This window comes from Penaeus vannamei, chromosome 38 (genome assembly GCF_042767895.1).
Source record: "Penaeus vannamei isolate JL-2024 chromosome 38, ASM4276789v1, whole genome shotgun sequence".
NCBI classification, from domain to species: domain Eukaryota; kingdom Metazoa; phylum Arthropoda; class Malacostraca; order Decapoda; family Penaeidae; genus Penaeus; species Penaeus vannamei.
Window position 1 is genome coordinate 10001 of NC_091586.1, and position 17500 is coordinate 27500.

The 17500-nt window shown below is 39.7% G+C and overlaps 2 protein-coding genes across 3 annotated transcripts in view; one reads left to right on the top strand and one right to left on the bottom strand.

Moving 5' to 3' along the window:
- Positions 1–7223, top strand: part of LOC113828458 (early endosome antigen 1) — a gene marked incomplete at its 5' end in the record, with an annotated part of 16631 nt that extends 9408 nt beyond the window's left edge. The window contains 8 exon segments of the mRNA XM_070116205.1: positions 127–267; positions 490–627; positions 793–1785; positions 2344–2463; positions 2658–2828; positions 3168–3287; positions 4092–4259; positions 4778–7223. Coding sequence (XP_069972306.1) covers positions 127–267; positions 490–627; positions 793–1785; positions 2344–2463; positions 2658–2828; positions 3168–3287; positions 4092–4259; positions 4778–5005 — 2079 coding nt within the window.
- A 2401-nt stretch (positions 7224–9624) lies between these two features.
- Positions 9625–16803, bottom strand: LOC113827337 (involucrin). Of its 2 annotated transcripts, XM_070115933.1 has the most exons (6): positions 16711–16803; positions 15190–15649; positions 14104–14958; positions 13331–13504; positions 12306–12459; positions 9625–11027 (listed from the first exon to the last, which is right to left on the bottom strand). In XM_070115933.1, the coding sequence occupies exons 1-6, from the start codon at positions 16713–16715 to the stop codon at positions 11014–11016; spliced, it is 1662 nt and encodes a 553-aa protein (XP_069972034.1). In that variant the 5' UTR covers positions 16716–16803; the 3' UTR covers positions 9625–11013. The 2 variants fall into 2 exon arrangements, with proteins under 2 accessions (XP_069972034.1, XP_069972033.1); XM_070115932.1 differs by having other exon boundaries at positions 14104–15649.
- Between the last annotated feature and the right edge of the window lie 697 nt (positions 16804–17500).

Here is a 17500-nt window from a genome sequence, read left to right on the forward strand (position 1 = left end):
ACAAAATCACAATGGGCAGTCCATGTACAGAATGCCCTGCATCACCAAGTTAAGCAAAATTTGTCTCCTAGAATTGATTGATTTGACTCGGTAAAGAAGAGAAAACTTCATTCTTTTCTTCAACAGGAGAAAGATGAAGATTTTGCTCAGCTGCAGAGCCAGATGGAAGACAAAGAAATTGTCATGATGGGGAACAAACAGCAGGTCGATGAACTCAAATCCAAATGTGCCAATTATATGGAGAATATACAGGCTCTTGAAGCTCAGGTAAGTGACAACATTATTCCAAGGCACCCCTTGGTCTTCCTTAGGAGGAAGGAATGTAGTGCATTAGTTGAGGGAGTTTTACTGTGAGAATGTAAATTATTATTCACATATTTGATGGTGTTTCAGGGCCATCAGTTTGGTGTGATTCTATCCTGATTTTATTTCTGATGTCTTTTAAACCATTCAAGAAGAGTTATTAAAGTCCATACCTTGTATTTGCAGTTATCAGAACTGAACGCAAAGCACACAGCCACACAATCTGAACTAGATAGCCACCGTGACCAGGTGGCAGCAGTGCAGGGTAAATTAACAGAAGTCGAGACTGAGAAGAACAACTTGACAAGAGAACTTAGTGAAAAGGTAAGTTTGATGATAGTGCTTCTTCCATCTTATCTGCTTGCAGATGCTTTACAGTTACTTAGAATTGACCTTTTTTGTAACATTGCAATTTAATTGAGGTTGATCATTGCAGATAGCATTGAGGCATGCTGTGTATTCTTTTTCTTAATTTTGCATCCATTCTAGGCAGGGGAACTGGAGAGCCTAAAAGAGAAAATCAATGATGCATCTAAAGAAGAGAGTGAAGTCTTGCAGAAGAAGACAGAGCAGGTGGAGGAACTGAGGAAAGCGCTGAGAGATGCAGAGCACTCCCGCAATACAGCAGAGAATGCTCTAGTATCCAAATCTGAGACGATTGAGCAGCTCAACAACAAAATTGCCAATTCTGGCAACATGTTGAAGGATGCAAGTGCTAAAACAGCAGCTTTGGAGACATCCCTAAGAGAAAAGGACAAAGCCTTAGAAAGTCTTCAAGAGCAGGTCAAAGTCATCAACTCCCTAAAGAATGACCTGAATAAGGAGAGAGAAGCTGTCAAGGGGAAAGACATGGAAATTGGAGAAATCAAGAAAAAGCTACAGGAAGCTGACAGTAAGAAGACGCAGGCTGAGCGAAGCCTCCAGGACACCCAGGAGAACCTGAACAATGTGCAAGCTGCCTCCAAGGCCCTGAAGACAGAGTTGGAGACCCTGAAGGAGAACTTGAAGAAGAAAGCACAAAGCCTGGAGGAGCTGCAATCCAGGATGAAGGATGAGCTCGGTGAGAAGGAGCAGGTCAAGAAGAGCCTCGATGCAGCTCTGAAGGAGGCACAGACGTTCAAGGAAGAAGCCCAAACACTGCAGTCGCACAGCCAATCTCTTGATACTGACGTGAAGGCAGCTCAAGCTAAGTCAAGTGCCCTGGATGCCGAGGTGAAGCGTCTGGCCACAGAGAAGAGCACTCTACAGGAGAGTGTTCTTTCCCTAGAAAACACCAAGGAGCAGTTAGAAAACTCCCTGAAGATGCACCAGGATAATTCAGCCAAGCAGGTGCAAGATCTGGAAGGGAAGTGTGAGAGTTTACAAAACGAAGCCAAGCAGCTTTCAGAAGAAAAGTCAAGTCTCGTTACAGAAAAGGCAGATTTACAGAAGGCAAGAGACATGGTGGCTCATGAGTTGAAGGTATCTAAGGGAGATCTGCAGGTGAGTTTCACTTACAGATTACAATATCTTTATGTGGTTAACATCCTAGGTTGTCTCTCTCTTTTTTTCTTTCTTTCTTTCTTTCTATCTTTATCTTTTTGGGTTATTTTCTTTTGGTGGAGTTGTCTTCATAGTCATGTCCATATATCTCATTCATATTCACCCTGTCTTCCTTCACTTCTCTTCCTTGCCTTCCTTAGGGCACTTCCTCTTCTTTTTCTTGCTCCCTTTCCTCCTTCACCTCCTCATTTGTTTCTCTCTACACTTCCTCATATCTTCCTCCTCTCCTTTTTCCTCTTCCTGTTTTCTGTTCTTGTCTTCCTGCCTTCCCTCTTCCTCTTTCACTTCCTCCTCTTCTTTTTCCTCTTCCTAATCTTCCTTTGTCTCTCCTTCACAGTCCATACCTTTTTTTTGTTTTAGTTTTCCTCTTGTGTTCCACTCCATACCCTGTAATTTATATGCCTTTTCATTGCTTTGTTGTTGTAATATATGCCCAAGCCAATTTTTGCCTAAGACAGGTTTATTCTTTCTTCTTTTCTTTTTTTTTCATCTCTACAGGAAGCTGAGAAAGTTTCAGCAGAACTAAGGGGCCGCATTGGGGACTTGGAGAAGGAGACTGCAGCTTTGATATCCCAAAAGGAGGCACTAGAAGAGAAAATTAACTCTCTCCAAGATAAAGTGTGTAATTTTTTTGGTTTCTATTTTTCTTTTCCTTTAGTTTAGTTGAATATGTGATAAAAAGGCAGACAGTAAAAAGGGGAGCATACTTTTCATTAGACACAAGTAATGATGCTATTTCATAATCTTTAGGGGAAACTTTATTGGAACAAGTTATCAGAGATTTAAAATGTCACATTTCCTCTATCCTAAAGGTAAGTGAAGAGACGTCATTGCGCTCGGCTATGGCAGGCCAGCACGCAGCAGAATTGGCAGCAGTGCATCAGGAGAAGGAAGAAGCTGAAGCTCAGTTGCTGAACCTGGAAGAATCCTCAGCCAAACTACAGAAGGACCTCCAGCTTGAAATTGATGCCCAGAAGCAAGAGGTACGTTGTTTTATCTTGCGCACGCTGGTTTTTGTGTGTATGCGTTACTTATTTGACTGAAACAATGATCTCACTTTCTAGATTTCAGAAACTGATGAATATAAATGGCATATCTACACAATTTTTAGGTACTCAATAACTTTTCAGTGAAATCATTTTTCTGATATTATATTTTTAAAGTATTAGTTTTAAAAATACTTAAGTTTAGCCTAATTACCAAGAAATGAAAATGCTATACAAGTGTGGTTTATTCTAGTTAATGTATGTTTTGTTTCTGTATTAGATTACAAGATGTTAAGATTATATTGATTTTAGACAATCAGGAAATCCCATTTTTAGGTAATGAAGATTAACAGCCAATTGGAGAGCGAGCGCAAGAAGAGCATCGAGATGGAAGGAAGACTGGCAACGCTGGAGGCTGAGGTGGCTAGCTTGGCAGGGGATAAGCTGGAACTTGAGGTATTTTTTGTTTGCCTTTGAGGAGATTGTTTGTTTATCTCTCTTTCTCTTTCCCTCTTTCTTTCTTTCCCTCTTTGTCTCTTACTGCTCTCTCTCTCTTTCTCTCTCTCTTTCTCTTTCTCTTTCTCTCTCTTTCTCTTTCTCTTTCTCTCTCTTTCTCTCTCTTTCTCTTTCTCTCTCTTTCTCTTTCTCTCTCTCTCTCTTTCTCTTTCTCTCTCTTTCTCTCTCTTTCTCTTTCTCTCTCTTCTCTTTCTCTCTCTTTCGCTCTCTTTCTCTCTGTCTCTTTCTCTCTCTCTCTCTCTTCTCTCTCTTCTCTCTCTCTCTCTCTCTCTCTCTCTCTCTCTCTCTCCTTCTCTCTCTCTCTCCTTTCTCTCTTTTTCTCGCTCTCTCTTTCTCTGTCTCTGTCTCTCAATCTCTCTCTCTCTCTCTCTCTCTCTCTCTCTCTCTCTCTCTCTCTCTCTCTCTCTTCTCTCTTTCTCTCTTTCTCTCTCTATCTCTTTCTCTCTCTATCTCTTTCTCTCTCTTTCTCTTTCTCTCTCTTTCTCTCTCTTTCTCTCTCTTTCTCTCTCTTTCTCTCTATTTCTATCTCTATCTCTTTCTATCTCTTTCTCTCTCTATCTCTTTCTCTCTCTATCTCTTTCTATCTCTCTCTCTCTCTCTCTCTCTCTCTCTCTCTCTCTCATATATCCTTTCTGCCCTGAGTAATTTGAAAAACTTGCTGTGAAAGATATTTATTTTTATTTAAATCATTTTGAAATTATTATTGCAAGGTTTATGTTAATAAAGGTTGGCAATATCTTACAGGTGCGAGTGGAAACTGCAGCAGAAGAGCAGCGAGGGTTAGTGGAGCGCTGTGTTGCTGCCGAATCAGAGGTTGAGCGCCTGCAGAGTCAGCTCACCCAGTTGAGACGAAAGCTGGATGACTCCACAGCCGCCCTGCAAGAACTTGGAAGAGAGAATCAGAACCTGCAGGTATTGTGTTGGGGAAGTTGTGCTTGATATTAGAACACGGCATGATATGCGCCTACATCACCATCATAATAATTTACTGTTTAATTCTCTTTTCTTTATCTATGTCAATAGTTTTTTTCTGATTGTTCATTTGTTTTTAACAACCCATGGGGATCCCTGAATCAGTTTTCTTATGTTAAGAAACAGCAACAGAGGAAACTAGATAAATAAAGCACATGTTCAGTTATATTACATGTGGGAGGTGGGGTTGGGACTGCATGTGCAAAGAAGAAAAAAATGAATGTAGTCACATAACTAAATCAGGATAAGATGTACAATGAGCATCATAATTGTTTTGTTTTTTCTGTATTATTTTATTTATGATTTTTCCCCATTATCTCTTTTGGAATCTTAGGGTTCTGCAAAGTCCCATTTGTTAGTGACTTCCTTATGACATACTCTCTCACAGAAATCAGTTTTTTTACTCTGAGCATTATCAGTGGGAGCAGAGATTGATTGTATCATATACTCTTTTACAGATGGAAACTATGAAACTGGCAGGAAGAAAATGGGTGGATGACTCAGAGGTGCTAAACTGCCACAGCTGCAACAAGAATTTCTCAATGACAATAAGACGTCACCACTGTCGTAACTGCGGACAGATCTTCTGCAATGACTGCTCTAGTAAACAGGCCCCTCTGGAAGCCAATAAAAAGTCAGTCAGAGTTTGTGATGGCTGCTACAGTGAGCTCACATCAAAAATGTGAAAATCTGTCGGAGCGATAACTTTGAATCCTTTAGCATAAATTGTAAATTTTGTTAATAATGATGAATTGTCTCAAATTATTCATGGGTTGATTGTCCATTTTTTGTATCAAAGCTTATAGGATATTTTACTATACCGATGCACAGATACTAGTGCAGCTGTTTGATAATCATCTCTTTCAGTTCGGTGACACTCCTCCCTCTTTCTCCTCTGTTCCCCATCCCCCCTCTCTCTCTCTCTCTTTCTCTCCAATTCATATGTCACAAATATTAGGTCTGATTTGTCACGTGAGATTTAAAGCTATAGTGTATGTCCCAAGTTAAAGAATTTAATTGTAAAAAAAGAAGCTGAAATTATGGAATGTTATCTCTCTCTCTCTCTCACACTCTCTCTCTCTCTCTCTCTCTCTCTCTCTCTCTCTCTCTCTCTCTCTCTCTCTCTCTCTCTCTCTCTCTCTCTCTCTCTCTCTCTCTCTCTCTCTCTCTCTCTCTCTCTCTCTCTCTCTCTCCCTCTCCTCTCTCCTCTCCTCTCCCTCTCCCTCTCCCTCTCCCTCTCCCTCTCCCTCTCCCTCTCCCTCTCCCTCTCCCTCTCCCTCTCCCTCTCCCCCCTCCCTCTCCCCCCTCTCCCTCTCCCCCCTCTCCCTCTCCCCCCTCCCTCTCCCCCCTCTCTCTCTACCCCTCTCTCTCTACCCCTCTCTCTCTACCCCTCTCTCCCTCTCCCTGCCCTCTCTCCCTCTCCCTACTTCCCTGTCATTCTTGAAATTGTTCCATTAAGGTATTTCAATCAAGGCCTGAGGTATATGTGGTTATATTTTGAATATTCACTTTTCACTTTCTTATAAGTAAATGTGCTGTGAATTGAGTTCTAGAGCTTATTGAGGTACCTTCTCTATGTTGTGGCTTAGTGTCCAGAGCAAGTTGTTTTTGTCACAGCCTAATAATCTATGTCCTCTTCTCCCCTTCTTTTTACCCCTTCTATTTCCTTTTCTCTCTTTTTTTTCATTTTTTTTTTCTTTGTTTTTGTTTTGTTTTTGTTAACTGTGCATGCCCAAAACTATTTGTAACTTTTTTTTTTCTTTTTTTTTTGTTATTGCATTACTTAGGTATTTTGAAAAGCCTTTGTTTAATTATGGTTAATCACATTGTTACATAGATAAGGTTGCAAAATATTGTTGACAAATACTGTGAGCATGTTGGAATTCAGCTGAAATACTTTTGAGCTTTAGGGCAGCACAATGCTTTTAAATTCTATATATATAAAAAACTGATTGCCTGCTTACCTAGCATCGAGGAAGTAAACGCTGTTCATTGCTGATGGTTTGCAGGTTGTATATGTGCATAACATTTGTAATAAAAGAAAGTTAAAAGAAAAAAAAAAATACTCATTGAAGGTCAATGAACTCCTGGACCCCGTCTTTCCATGTTCCGCGCCCTCCGCTCTGAGTGCGTGGAACTAACGCCGAAGACATTTACAAAGATGTGATGCCAAATGCTAATCTTTCTTCATGGAATGTAAATCTCAAGACGGATTCCATTTTCCACTTTTTAAGCTGTTAATCTCCTTCCTTGCTATTAATCCTTCCACAGTAAATATCCCAGACCTTCAGGAATTAATAGATTTTACATTTTACTAAAGAAGATATGATTGCAACTACAAAGAACTGCGTCTGTAATGATTTCTGCCCATTAGTTTTTCGTGTGTACATGTTTCTATTCTTTTAGGGAAGAAAAAAACAAGCAAAATGACAGTGATAATCCTGATAATTTATTTGATATTTTTCTACATGTAAATATATATGAATGGATAATGAGAGGGTGCAAGACATAAGTTTTGTGGAAATCATATAAAAATAATTCTGTACTTCAGACAAAATGCGAATTCTTTTCCATTTGCACCGTCACTCCATATATGTTATCTATTTTTTATCTACTGTTGATGAGTACAGCTATCTTGTACATTTGTTAAAGAGATGTTTTATGTTGAAAATATAATTATAATGAAATTTACAAAAAAAAAAAATCCTACAAATTATTGTTTGTACAAATTACCCAACTCCATTTGAATCTTTTTGAGTTCAGTGAAGATGAAGACTTTTTCTATATTTTATGTGTAATTAATGAGACTGAAATTGTAGAAAAGGAGGCTGTTATTTTTACTGCTGGACTTTGAATACAAGTAACCCTGTTGATTGTCAATGTAAAATAAAGATGAAAAGTTTATTGTTTTTTATGTTGCCTTGTAATTGAAATTATGTTTTTTGTGGTCATTCCTTTGCCTGTCTCTTTGTACTGCCGCACACACGCGCACGCACACACACACACAGACGCCAGTCAGCAATCCCGTTTTTGCCCGACTGTATCTAGCACATTATTCTATGAAACATAATAGCATTTTGGAATAAGACTTTTCTAATGGTCTTGGGGCTCAGTAGCTTTCCTAAATGAAGAACGATCTATGGTTTAAACTCCCTGGCCGAAGGTTTGTAACCTTTTGGAAGAGACTAAAGTGTTGGGACAAGGTAAGGTGTATATATATTATATATACATGTAAATATATATGTATATGTACATATATATACACACACACACACACATACACACACACACACACATTATATATATATATATATATATATATATATATATATATATATATATATATATATATATATATATATATACACATACATGTATATATATAATATATATATATAGTGTGTGAGAAGAAATGCAAGAAATTCTCGGTAAACCCTAAGAAAGGGGCGTTCATTATGCAAGCCAAGAACCTTGGGACATTTAAAGAGGTCCTTTGGAAGGTTATGAACCTGAAACAACACGTCATCGTGAGCGTCTGCCCCAAATTGATGTACCTTGTAACAAAAGTGGTTCCCGATGAGGAGCAGACCGCCCAGGCGCCCGTTGCTAAGCGCCCTCATGATGGGGCCGAGATGGGTCCTCGGAAGAAGCTGAGGAAGGCTGAAGGCAGAGAGCAGGAGGCTCCACGGAAGGAGAAGACCCCCCGATCCTCTGAAAAGCGCCATCACCACAGGGCCGACGAGGTCTCTCACAAGGTGAGGAAGGATGAAGGCAGAGAGCACAAAGAGGAGGGCAAGCAGAAGCCTGTCAAAATCATTCTGCCTGGAGAGCAGGAGAAGAGGCAGCCTCAAATTGTTTTAGCACAGCAGAAGCTACCCCGCCCGGATCCGCAGAAAAAAATCAGTCACTCTAAGACTGCTTCCAGAGGTTGAGATCATTATCCTTCAGCGACGCGTCTAAACATCGAAGCCCAACGCGTGACGATATCAGCGTTTTGAACCAACTGTGCGCCGATTTTGCACTTCCCGTCCTCTCCCGTGAGGAGCTCAAGACATATATGGGGAAGAGGCCCGAGGCGTTGGGCGAGGGCGCTTCTGGGAAGGCCTTTATGAACAAGGAAAAGATGCTGGTGGTGAAATTTGCAGCATGTATCGAAATTTACCGAACCATTATCACAGAGGCATTTATAATGTAGCTCTTTTCTGAATATCACACTGGCTTTCAGCGCCTCGTCGGCCTCTGCCCAAAGAAACTAGGTCTCGTGACCGAGTACGCAGGCCATTCCCTAGACTACCATGCTCGCTTAGGCAAGCTGGACATGAACCACAAGTTCTCCATCTTGACGCAGCTGTGCAAGATCCTTTCGGACTTGCACCAGCACGGCTTCGTCCATAATGACGTCAAGATGCAGAACGCGTGTTTCAGGCTGACCGCGTCGGGCCCCGTGGTGACCCTTATCGACTTCGGGGTCACCATGCCGCCCCGCCAGAGAGTAAGGGAGGATATTGCTAGTCCTGACATCTTCAGGGTCGGCCAGTTCCTGCGCCGACTCTTTGAAGGCCAGCAGCTGCCACCCCTGCTCAACAGCTGGTACACTAGGAGCCAGTCCAGAGGCCAGAGTGAGTACAGTGACCTGTCCCTGTTGGTGAAGTTCGTGGAGGAGCAGAGATCATCGCATCTCCGCTTTGGCCGCTGATGACGGGCCATGGCCCAGAAGCCACACCTTATGGGCGTCTGTCCGGAAGCCAAGCTCTCATTTTGGGCTTTGCTGGTCGCGGTAGAAAGTAGTGACTGGCTGAACCTCGTTCGCACTCGCAAGAAATTGTTGTTATTGATGTGCATATTGCATCAACGTGAACAGAATAAGGTTGAACAAGGTATGTCGATCAATTCCAGATTCCTGTTCAGAAAGTGTTTCTTCAAGCTTTTCAACACTTTCAGGGGACCGTTGCCTTGAGGTAGTTGCGAGAAGGAAAGTAATTTCAACTTTTATAGTGTATCAACTATATGTTATATTCATGATGATTTTGAGAATTCGTCAGTACATCCTGATGGAGATCCCGCAATACGTGGCCCTTACATTATAGAGTTTTTGTCACTTACATTTAGTCAGTACACCTTTCTGTTAGTCCCTCCGTAGCTATCGCAAGGTTGCTCAACACAATTCACGCGAATTAATGGATTATGAAGCCAAATAGAACGTGTAGAAGTTGGATTTGATGTAAATACTGACTCTTCAGGATTGTCGACACCATTATATCTCAAAAAAAATATTTATTGGGGAGATTCAAATGAGAACAAAATGCAATTTTTGCTTACAGACTAACATTGTTGTTTATAATTTACAATTAACAGGATATGAAATCTTTATTTTTTTAGGGTATTCGAAGAACACATAACAGCCGTAGCAACACCGGAGCTGTTCCAGTTCTCCCCGACGTTCTGCCACGTTCACGTACCACGTTCTCTCGTTCTGCCACGGGACGTTGTAGCTCGTGTTCTGAAGTTCACCCAAAGGCAAACTACACCTTCAAGTGCTTTGTGCAACGCGTGTACCTCAGGCAGATTATTCCACAGTCCACTCTCATCCTGCTGTGTTGGCAACCACAGGACCGTATACAAAATCATAATTATTTCCATTTTAATTACGTTCGACGATAAATACTGCCAGTGTTGGAGCAAGGTCTATATAAGTATCTATATAAGTACTTATATAGACCTTGTGTTGGAGCATTATCAATAGAGGATGTCGGATTATGATACGTATGATTTTAAGAAATATTGTCTACTACTGTACCATGGTGGTGCTTTTGGTCTTCATGATAATGTAATGGTTTTCGCAAAGGACAGAATATGGGACAGTGCTGTAGCAAAAGAAAGAGAAGAAGAAATGAGAGATATATAGGACAGCAAAAGGAGAGATAAGAAAGAATATCGGACAAAGTTACAGCAAAAAGGGGAGAAATAAGTGAGAGAATATTAAACAAAACCACAACATAAGAAGAAGAAATAGGAGAGAATATCGGACACAGCTACAACAAAAGAAGAAGAAATAAGAAAATAAAGTACAAAGCTACAGGAAAAGCGAGCGAGAGAAAGACAAAGCAAAGGCAAAAGAAGAAGAGATAAGAAAGGATAAAGTACAAAGCTACAGAAGAAGGCGAAGAAACAAGCAAGAGAAAGACAAAGCTAAAGCAAAAGAAGAAGAAATAAGAAAGGATAAAGTACAAAGCTACAGGAAAAGGAGAAGAAACAAGCGAGAGAAAGACAAAGCTAAGACAAAAGAAGAAATAAGTGATAGAAGCATCTAAGTAGCTACGTCACGCGGGAACTGGTACTCGTAGGGCCATAGAAGTACCCGGATGAAAGCTTCATATGTGTGTGTGCGTGTGTGTGTGCGTCTGTGTGTGTGTGTGTGTGTGTGTGTGTGTGTGTGTGTGTGTGTGTGTGTGTGTGTGTGTGTGTGTGTGTGGTGTTCGTTTTCTCCCGCGTGTATGTACGTATGCGTTTGTTTATACATGTATGCGTATATGTGTGTACGCGCATGCGAGGTAGATGGACATGAGCGTCTTTTAATAAGTTTAGAATTTACAGAAAAAAAACTGGAAACGAAAAGAAGAAAAAAAACATGTTTTTGTAAGCATGTGAAAAGGTGTGAAAATAACTTGTCTTGCATCTGGCACGCAGACGAGCCTCACTTCCCATAACCTGGAAAAGAAGAATTATTTGAATATACATCTTCGTAATAGCACTAATGGCATGTAGAGAGACAAAGAGAGAGATAGAGAGAGAGAGAGAGAGAAAGAGAGAGAGAGAGAGAGATAGAGAGTGAGAGAGAGATAGAGAGTGAGAGAGAGATAGAGAGTGAGAGAGAGATAGAGAGTGAGAGAGAGAGAGAGAGAGAGAGAAAGAAAGAGAGACAGAAAGAGAGATAGAGAGTGAAAGAGAGAGAGAGAGAGCGAAAAAGAGAGAGACAGAGAGACAGAGACAGAGAGAGAGAGAGAGAGAGAGACAGAGACAGAGAGAGAGAGAGAGGGGCGAGGAGGCGAACGAGAAGAGAATAACAGAAAAAGAAGGGGAGAAAAAAAGCATCACCATCATCATTATCATCACCATCATTATCATGACCATCACCATTATCATAGCAGTCGTTGTTTATTTCCTTATATCTATCCAATGCTACAATTTTTACGATTATCATTTCATTACCAAATTGTAACTGATAACAACGATAATCACAGATATAACATCAGCAATAGTACAACATTAATAGGAATAATATCAGAGGTATTAATGGTAATAATGTTATTACAACTACAACAAAGTAACTGCTGTTGTTACTGTACCTACTATTACTTTTACAATTATGATTATAACAAGTATGACAATTTTGATGATAATGATGATGATGATAATAATAATACGAAAAGCATAATGAAAATAATAACTAATGATAATAATAATAATAATGATAATAATAATAATAATAACAATAATGATAATAATAATAACAATAATAACAATGACAAACACAGTAATGATTATAAAGATGATAATATAAATGATGATAATAGCAATATCATAATAATAACAGTAATGTCATCATAATAATAATAATAAGAAGAAGAAGAAAATAATGATAATGATAATAATAATAAAGTTTAGCAATAACAATGGCTATGCTAATAATAATAATAATAATAATAATAATAATAATAATAATAATAATAATAATAATAATAATAATAATAATAATGATAATGATAATAATAATAATAATGATAATAATAATAATAATAATAATAATAATAATAATAATAATAATAATAATAATAATAATAATAATAATAATAATAACAATAATAATAATGATGTAATAAAAATTGTGATAACAATTCATCACACGGGAGATGCAGCATCAAATGAAGGACGTTTAAAACCCACCTTTTATGAACAGCGGTCAAGTGAAACATACTTTAAACCCACCTTTGACAGCGCTGTGGCAATCCTTCGTGACGGTGACGTAATCTTCCACCTCCACTGTGAACGTCACGTATTTTGTCTGAAGTTCTGTGGTCGTCACTCGCTCTGTGGTCGTGACGTGTTGGGGAACGAATTCTGTTTCTGTCTCTGTGACTTCCTGTTTAGGGGTAAAGGGTTAAGTGAAGAAGTAGCATTTGGCTTCATTTCGCAACTGATTTTTTCTTTTCTTTTCGTTTCTTCTTCCTTTCTTTAATCTTGTTTCACGTGTTTATCGACTGACTCTAAAGATGGGATTAAAATGCCTCTCGAAGGTGGAAGTTTAATGATTTCATGATGATGATGGAAGTTGCGATTCACTGCAATCAAATCATATTTTGCTTTTAGCCGAGTGCATACCAATACTGTGATTTTTTTAATTAAACATTTTAGCTGATATTATAAGGCCTGTGAATATATCAAATATGAAATGAGTTACTCTTTGTCGAATATCTTCTCCATCTATTTAAACAAATTCTCTAGACTATTTTTTATCTGGAACTGAAGTGTAACAGAAGTGAATCATTTGTAAACCTAGTTTTACTACTCAAAACCATTCATAAGTATTGCTCATGCCAAGAAAATTGGAAAAAAGGCCTTGTATGTTCTTTAAACACATTCTGATGAAAAGTCCATAAATGATTAATAGGAGGTCTAGGGTTCGAAAAGGAATCAAGACAACAGTCGAAACAGTCGAAAGTGAGTGAGTGAGTGAGTGAGAGAGAGAGAGAGAGAGAGAGAGAGAGAGAGAGAGAGAGAGAGAGAGAGAGAGAGAGAGAGAGAGAGAGAGAGAGAGAGAGAGAGAGAGAGAGAGAGAGAGAAAGAGAAAGAAAGAAAGAAAAAATAAAGAGAGAGAGAGAGAGAGAGAAAGAAAGAAAGAAAAATAAAGAGAGAGAGAGAGAAAGAGAAAGAAAGAAAGAAAAATAAAGAGAGAGAGAGAGAGAGAAAGAAAGAAAGAAAAATAGAGAGAGAGAGATCGCATTTCTTCCCACCTGCAGGTCCGTGACGGTCTCGGTGCGATGGAGAGTCGAGGTCTCCGTGACATATTCGGTCTCCGTGACGTAAGTGGGTTCCAGGACAGTCGAGAGGAGCGTGTGGTGATCGGTGGCCGTCGTGGTGATGTAAGTCGGGACGGAAATTGTCACGGTGGGCAGGGGTGGGCACGTCTGGGTAAAAAGGAGAAGAGTAAGAGGAGGGTCTTCAAGAAATCGACGCATACACCCCCCCCCCGCCTCGCTCACCTCTGGTTTCAACAGAATGAGAAGCTCCGGACAGTTTATTGGGAAGAAACAGACGCACAACTAAAAAAAAACAAAAAAAAAAAAAAAAAAAAAAAAAAAAACGAATGATGTGCTAACTGAACGTGTCATTTCCATCGAATTATTATTTTTCTTTTTATCGAAGCGCGTCTATTACACATCTTGCACTGGCTGAGTTATCTATTCGTATGCCTCCATTGACAGCAATGTCTAGTCACTTCACGTACCTGCAATTCGAGTAAATTTCTGAAACCAACTTGAAATGGATATACAATGAGAGAGAGAGAGAGGGGGAAAGAGAGAGAGAGAGAGAGAGAGAGAGAGAGACAGAGACAGAGACAGAGAGAGAGAGAGAGAGAGAGAGAGAGTGAGTGAGAGAAAGAGAGAAAAAAAGAAAGAAAGAGGAAGAGGACGATGGAGAGAGAGAGAAAGAAGGGCGAGGAGGCCAACAAGAAGAGAATGACAGAAAAAGGAGAAGAAAGAAAATGACCAGGAAGGTACCACACCTCTTTCCTGGACTCAGCTGGGTAGACGTGTTCCGTTTGATGCTCTGAAACCTGTCCCATCTCCCCTTGCTGTTGGTGATGCTGCGAGATCTGTTCTGTTTCACCAATCGAATCATTTTGCTGTTTTTCCTCTTCGCCTTCCCGGTGCTGTGACGCTTGTGCTGTTTCCTGTCCTTGTTGGTGAAGCTGTGAATCCGTATTTGTGCTCTCCTTCTGCGAAATCGGTTGTGTTTGCTCCTCCTGTTGGGGAAGCTGTGAAACTTGTTGGTGATGCTGTGAAACCTGCTGTGTTTCTTCTACCTGTTGGTGATTCTGTGAAACCTGCTGTGTTTCCTTGTTCTGTTGATTGTGCTGCGAAACTTGTTGTTGGTGAAGCTGTGAAACTTGCTGTGTTTCCTCTTCCTGCTGGCGATGCTGTGAAACTTGCTGGGTTTCTTCTACCTGCTGGTGATGCTGTGAAACTTGTTTGTGAAGCTGTGAAACTTGCTGTGTTTCTTCCTCCTGCTGGTGATGCTGTGAAACCTGCTGTGTTTCCTTGTTCTGTTGATTGTGCTGTGAAACTTGTTGGTGAAGCTGAGAAACTTCCTGTGTTTCCTCTTCCTGCTGGTGATGCTGTAAAACTTGCTGTGTTTCTTGTACCTGTTGGTGATGCTGTGAAACTTGCTGTGTTTCCTCTTCCTGATGGTGATGCTGTGAAACTTGCTGTGTTTCTTCCTCCTGCTGGTGATGCTGTGAAACTTGCTGTGTTTCTTCCTCCTGTTGGTGATGCTGTGAAACTTGTTGGTGAAGCTGTGAAACTTCCTGTGTTTCCTCTTCCTGCTGGTGATGCTGTGAAACTTGCTGTGTTTCTTCCTCCTGTTGGTGATGCTGTGAAACTTGCTGTGTTTCTTCTACCTGCTGGTGATGCTGTGAAACTTGCTGTGTTTCTTCTACCTGTTGGTGATGCTGTGAAACTTGCTGTGTTTCTTCTACCTGTTGGTGATGCTGTGAAACATCCTGTGTTTCTTCCTCCTGCTGGTGAAGCTGTGAAACTTCCTGTGTTTCCTCTTCCTGTTGATGCTGTGAAACTTGCTGTGTTTCTTCTACCTGTTGGTGATTCTGTGAAACCTGCTGTGTTTCCTTGTCCTGTTGATTGTGCTGAGAAACTTGTTGGTGAAGCTGTGAAACATCCTGTGTTTCCTCTTCCTGCTGGTGATGCTGTAAAACTTGCTGTGTTTCCTCTTCCTGTTGGTGATGCTGTGAAACTTGCTGTGTTTCCATTTCCTGTTGATGATGCTGTGAAACTTGCTGTGTTTCTTCCTCCTGTTGGTGATGTTGTGAAACTTCTTGTGTTTCTTCTTCTTGTTGGTGAAGCTCTTCCTGCTGGTGAAGCTGTGAAACTTGATGATGTTGTGAAACTTGCTGTGTTTCTTCCACCTGTTGGTGAAGCTGTGAAACTTGTTCGATTTCCTGCAGCAGCTCAACCTTGTCCTGGGGGTCGCGGCGTCCGATTCCGTAGCCGAGGGCGAGGCTCGGGACAACCGCCAGCAGGAGAAGCGGCGAGAACCTGTGGGAGACGGTGTTCGATCGGGTGAATGTTGTCTTGCTCTTATTAACATTATCATTTTTGTTTTGTTATTGCTATTATTGTTGTTGTTGTTGTTGTTATTATTATTGATATCCATATCATAATTATATTTATTATTATTATTATTATTATTATTATTATTATTATTATTATTATTATTATTATTATTATTATTATTATTATTATTATTACTACTACTACTACTATTATTATTATTATTATTATTATCATCATCATTATTATTATTATCATTATTATTATCATTATCATTATTATTATCATTATCATTATTATTATTATTATTATTATTATCATTATCATTATTATTATCATTATCATTACTATTATAATAATTATTATTATTATCATTATTGTTATTATCATTATTATTATCATTATTATTAATAATAAACTATAGACGCAGTTATAAATAGATACTGAGACCATTCCCTACAAAACGGGGTTGATAAGGTTGTGGGCAAGGTCTATCTTGTGAAATTTGTCCAATATGAAAATGGTCCAATGAACCGGCATTTAAAATTACTTAAGTATATGCTCACTTGCTACCGTTTTCTGTGATCTTCCCACCCTACCATTCTCTAATCCCCCCCACCCCCACCCGCTCTCAGTCTACGCCGCGTGACGTCATAGGCCTTACCACGAGACCTGTACTTATATAGACCTTGGTTGTGATGGCTTGGGAAGCACTTATTTGATTAACACTGTACTACTTCGACTTTGCTTAGCGTTCGGCGACTTCAAGGGAGCTCTCTCACGTTATAGGTTAAGTTGCATTTGGTTTGGGGTCGTAACAGTGTTGTGTTTCGGGAATCAGCATAAAGATTATAATTCTAGGAAACTGCTTCCGCATTTTAAAAGATAAAACTGATTTTTATCTTTTAAAATGGAACCTCTAAATTTTGAATTTGTAAAACCCAATGTTTATTGTGATTATCATTTTTCACTGTCTCACATTTTACTCATGGCGACACGAGCACAGCCAAGCAAAAAAAAAAAAAAAAATCCAATATTCAACTTACTTCATAGTGAGATGTCGACCTCCTTACCCAATCACTTTTACCTCTACTTTTCGTGGTTCTTGGGTTACTGAAGAAGCGACATCTCGTTCTGCCCTTTATATACCCTGCTGCTCACCTTCATCGTTGCCATACACTCCCTCCCTGTGGCTCTAGGAAATTCCCCATTCTTAGACGCTGTTTTATAAAGTATATCTAGTCTACTTTATATCAGTTATAGCGAAAGGGAGAAAGTGTGTGGTTCACTGTGTGTTCTTTGGCGGATCGAGGATATTTCAGGGGTGGGGGGGGATTTAGGGGGGAGGGGGGAAGGGGGGGAGGATTGCAATAACGTGTGTAGTGCTTGGTAAAAGTGACCGCCTGGGTACTTTTCTTTAACAAGCAGTGAAGTTACATTTTTAGCACTTCTGATGTTCTTGTCACTGATACAAGTCAACTGAACCAAGAGCAACTTTCCTGATATATGCAACAAGGTCAAATGGCATTCATGTTTTCATGTCACGACTTGAAAGATTTTTTCCTCGTATTTTTTTAAGCAAGACCATCTCTTGACGAACCAATTGTGGATGATAACGTTTTGTTTATTAATTGAACCTCTTCTTTCCTGACACCATTTCCCATTTTCCATTTTTTATCCGACTGGCGCGAAACTGATGTGGAGTTTGATGTTCTTCATCATTCATGGATGCCTCTGAGGGTATTTATGATTTTTAAAACGAATTTCCATGCACTGATTGGATGCCTAACCGCCTTTGACAGGATGCCAAAAAAAAAATAATAATAATTATCCATT